The following is a 4840-nucleotide window of genomic DNA, read 5'->3' on the forward strand; positions in this document are numbered from 1 at the left end:
AAACAAAATCATATGTTGCTTCTGTCTATTAGCAGTAAGTAAAATTGAAATAAAATTACATTTGTTGTATAAATTTTATCCAGAACAGACCAAATCAAGAGTTTTGGCAAACAGAACAGTCAAAGACGGAATTGAATAGTGGCCCACCATTTAAATAAATAAACAAAAAAATCTCAATGTATACATAAAAAACTGCGCAAACGCTTCCCGTTTTCCCTAAAATCAAATTGATTTACCAAAATTGATTTAATAGACATATTTGCTTACCTCCAACGTGAAAGATTTATGTCTTCTTAATATCCCACGAAAATTTGATGTAGAAATTCCGATTTCATTCTTGCGATTGATTTGAAAAATAGCAAAATTAAATCAACTACAATAATAAAATAAATTAAACAATTAGGCTCGTTGAAACATTTAGGATGATTAAAGGGGAAAAAAAGCTTTTATAATAAATTAGAAAAAATATCTAAATTTTGTGAGAGAAAAATTTGAATTGAACGAGTCCCAATTTAAAGACACTATGGAAATCTCAAGACAGATTCTCACAAAACCCTCCCCCTATTTACAGCCCTAGAAATGTTTTCTTCTTAGAAATTTATGACCAGAAACCAAACAAAGGGGTGTTTCTGTGGATATCTGATATTTCCGAAGTTAGGAAAGAAGAGCGCCTAGGCAGTATAATGAAGCTAAAAACATTTTCTCACAGTGTAAAGTAAGGAGGCTACTTGACAACTCTGTGGGTGGTAGCTGCGAAAGGGAGGATATTTTCATCAGTGGAAAAAGCGTTGTATTGCTTCTTTGGTTAGAAAAGTGAAGAATAACAATTATTTTATATTTGTAAACACTTCGATTAGATTTTGAAAAGCATCCGACTATGTAAAAAAGAAAAAAATAATCTGCATAAATCTCTGAATAAAACTTTAGAAAAAGAAGAAAAAGTGGGATCTGGGTGCCTTCTTGAGTTATAAGTAATAAATGAAAAAAAAAATTAATGCAATGAGATTTTAGACTTTTCGGGGGCCCCATCAGAACTCGGGGCCCTGGGCCCATCCTTAAAAACGGCTCTGGGCAAGGCATAATTGCCAATATTACTAAATAAAAAATGTGCAAGCCCGGAGAGGGATTCAAACCTGCGGCCTTCTCAGTCGGCCACCTGAAGAAACTATTTTACTTCTCTGAAATGGTACTTGATTGCTAATGGTTTCTGCCATTGTTGGAAATTTATATAAAATAAAAAAAAAATCTTGCAGTATTATCTGGACAGCTAATTTTGACTTCAAAATGAGAAATTAAATTTTATGATCAGGATTAGACACTTTTCACAAAGCCTTTTGGGCAGCATTGCATATTTAAAGTCCTAAGCTAACTTTTTTTCCAAATGCAAAATATATTTTCCAACACGAATTGAAAATATTCCTAACTCTCATTGATTTTGGCACAACTTTCTGTTTAAAATCTTAATGATAAATGTAAAGGTTTCTTACACTATTTAATCATTACAAAGAATAATGGCAGAGCTGTCAATCTTAGGGAATGTTTCTTATTAACTTCATTAACTATTTGCAAAATTAACAAAAGTAAAGCTAGCTAGCTCTTTTATTTTAAATGAAATAAGAAATACCAAATTACAACATACCGAATTTTAAATGCTGCAAGATTGACACTGAAAATCCAATAATTGGGTTATTACTATTCGTCTACTGTTTACAAAAGTAAAAGTGATATCTTTTACTTTTGTAAACAGTAGACGAGCATGATAAAAGCATTTTAATTTTATTGTTAAATAAATTAATCCATACAGCCCGATTCAATAAAAATTTAAAGTTGTAATTATTGTAACTGATTGTAAATATTTACGAAATATTAATGAATTTAAAATCAAAGCCAAAAAAGTTAAAATATTCCGAAATTTGAACAAAATGTAATGTATTATCTATGGTTTTAAGAAAAAAATTCAGGAGATTTGTACTTTTCTGGTTCTGGTTGAGGTGGCAACTACAGAATGAATAAAATTACAAATAGTACGTAAAATTTTATTACAGCTCAATGTATTTACAAATATTTCTTCCATAGTCACTTTTAAAAAAGAAATTTCTCTTCCATTCTAGAAAAATGAATGTTCATTCAGTCCATCTATGAGTACAATTTGGATTTGTACATACATAGTAAAGTCTCATCTCATCCTGAAAAAAAAAAAAAAATTAATACAAAATGTTAATGATCTCTTCAATGATCTTAGTAAATTTTAATTAGATCCCAGTGGCTCCACCTGGGGAGTTAATATTCAAATATAGTCCAAGACCCCTAAATATTTTTCCTGTTATTGTTTATTACCAGATTTAGCTTATAAAACAATTGGATTATGATAATCTCACGTCTCCTGTGGCAGAATGTTTTTGGGCTTTCTGTGATAAACCTCTCTAGTACTAATCTTTCTGCAAGATGCTTTTAATAATACATGTGACTAACTAACTATTAAGGTAACAAAAGCATTGCGCTTACAAAAAAAAAACTTATTTGAATGAAATAAAATTGCATTTAATTTTTAAATGAAAATGTAATATTTTTTAAAATTCTAATATCATGGGCGTGATTCTCACATTTTACTAAACAAGAAAACACACTAATTATTTCCTTTTTCGCATTTCGTAAATCATCAAAAATTAAAAATCGTGCAGCAGTGACTGCTGAAAAAAAGATCGCCAGCGAAATCACGCGAACGAAATATACAGCGTGGATTAATAAGAATATCTATGCAAAACAATCGTTTCAAATAATGATATCTTGAATCTGCGATTCGAATTTTGCGTGCCGTAATAATATCGGTATATTTCAAAAACTCACTTGAATATAAATAATCACTGAGCAATGAAAGACATCGGGATTTCTGAAACCAAAGCAAAAATTCATAGCAATAACTGTCTTAAAGAACAAGTGAAATACCTCATGAATTATCGAGAATATTGACGCAAAATGAGAGTGTCAAAGAATAATTTCTGGAGGAAAAAAAAGAATCTTTCAACATTTTTCCCCCCTCTAATGTTTGAAAAAGGCATCTTTTAATTATAATTTTAGAGATGAAAAATTTCTGCAGAAAACCAAATTTCTTTACTACTTCTGAAAAACCAAATTCTTTACTTCCTGAAAGAAAATTCTTTCTGCAAGAACTCTGCAATATTTTGCGACAATGTCGCCACGATTCTGCCACGGGGCTCACATCCATTGACTTATATGTTAATGACAGGTTTTAAAATGAGGAACATTTTTAATAAATACAACTCTTCGAACTATAGAGTTTTCTTACTAAGAATAGTCAGTTTTAAAGTGTTAGTAAAAGCTTTTAAAACTTTATTAAATGAGAGGGAAGAAACAAAAACAGTTCTAGAATACTATTTTTAATAACAGGCATAACATTCCCTAACATTTGAAAACTAATTTATCTTATTTAACAATAACACTTATTTGAATGTGTAAAACTAAGGAAAAGAAACTTGGTAATAAATTAAAGCAATTAATAACCAATTCATTAACTTTCTTTGACAAAAAGTATACATAGCACTTGCACTTTTGATGGACGGTGGTGTCCAATGAGTCCTGCAGCCACACCCTTTGCATCATTTCCAAAAATTAATTATTTTAATAATATGTTAATTAAAAATGAGGGATACTTTGAAGGAACTTTATATTTTGAAAAATAAAAGATTTTTATTGTGTATCATATTTAAATCTTCCTTAAAGCAGTTCATAATATATGATAGTTTGCCTATATCAGTCTGGAATAGAATAATGGAAATACATCATTGTAGTATATGGGGGGGGGGGCTACAGGACACTTTGCCCCTTCCCTATATACTACTATTAATTTCCTATTTTTATATTAAAAAAATTTAAAATAGCCCTATATTTTGCATTTTTATATGAAATATTAAACAAAATCAGCATATTTAAAAATTCTTATTTTTTATATATTATTTTTTTATTTTTATTTATTATCTTATTTTTTATATAGTATTTTGTATTTATTTTTCTCAGTGATATTAAATAATATTTACCTATCTCGAGTTCATTTAATATAATCTTATCCATTTATTAAGAAACATTTTCAGAATACTTTTTTAGGCAAAAAAGCCTTACAGTTATTTTTACTACCTATAAATGGATAAAGTCGAAGAAGAAAGAAATAAAAAGTTGGTAGAGCAATTAAAAAATGATCTAAGATTAGTTAAACTACAATCAGAAATTCGTAAAAACAATGAACAGAAACTTGAAGAAGATATAGGAATACAGAAATCATTGGTTGATTTTCATAAACCTGTAGTTGAGAAATTGGAAAAAATAGATAATGCAAGACAACAACAATTAAAAGCTATAAAAGATGTAATTAATAATCCTCAAATAGAAGAATATGTTGAAGATGCAGGAAATATGATTGATAAAGCTGAAGGATTTATAAATAATTTTCTGAAGTGTTCATAAATAATTTTATGAATAATTTGCTGAAGGATATTTAAATTTAAACAAATCTTTAGATGGAAAAACACTAAAACTTTTCGATTTCGAATTACCTTCGGAACTAATGAATAAAACTAATGATGAAATTGATAATGTTATTCAACGAGCAAAAGATCAAAGAGATAAATTTAAAAGAGAAAAAGCTCTAGAAACAAAAAATAGAAATCTTATAAAAGATAAAAATTTGAAACAAACAAAACAACTAATTATTGATCAAGCTGATACATTGATGAATACGATGAAAAGATATATAGATGCTTTAAATGCTATTAAATTAGGTAATTATTATATTGGAGAAGGTTTAGAAGATAAACTGAATATCTTA

The 4840-nt window shown here is 28.4% G+C and overlaps 1 protein-coding gene across 1 annotated transcript in view; it reads right to left on the bottom strand.

Annotated features, from left to right (window-relative positions):
* Positions 1-2022: 2022 nt before the first annotated feature.
* LOC107436615 (RNA polymerase II subunit RpII15) overlaps positions 2023-4840 on the bottom strand; it is a 17231-nt gene continuing 14413 nt past the window's right edge. The window contains exon 6 of the mRNA XM_071182887.1: positions 2023-2186. Coding sequence (XP_071038988.1) covers positions 2124-2186 — 63 coding nt within the window. The 3' untranslated portion in view covers positions 2023-2123. The remainder of the gene's footprint in view (positions 2187-4840) is intronic.

The sequence above is a fragment of the Parasteatoda tepidariorum genome, chromosome 6 (genome assembly GCF_043381705.1).
Source record: "Parasteatoda tepidariorum isolate YZ-2023 chromosome 6, CAS_Ptep_4.0, whole genome shotgun sequence".
In the NCBI taxonomy this organism is placed as follows: domain Eukaryota; kingdom Metazoa; phylum Arthropoda; class Arachnida; order Araneae; family Theridiidae; genus Parasteatoda; species Parasteatoda tepidariorum.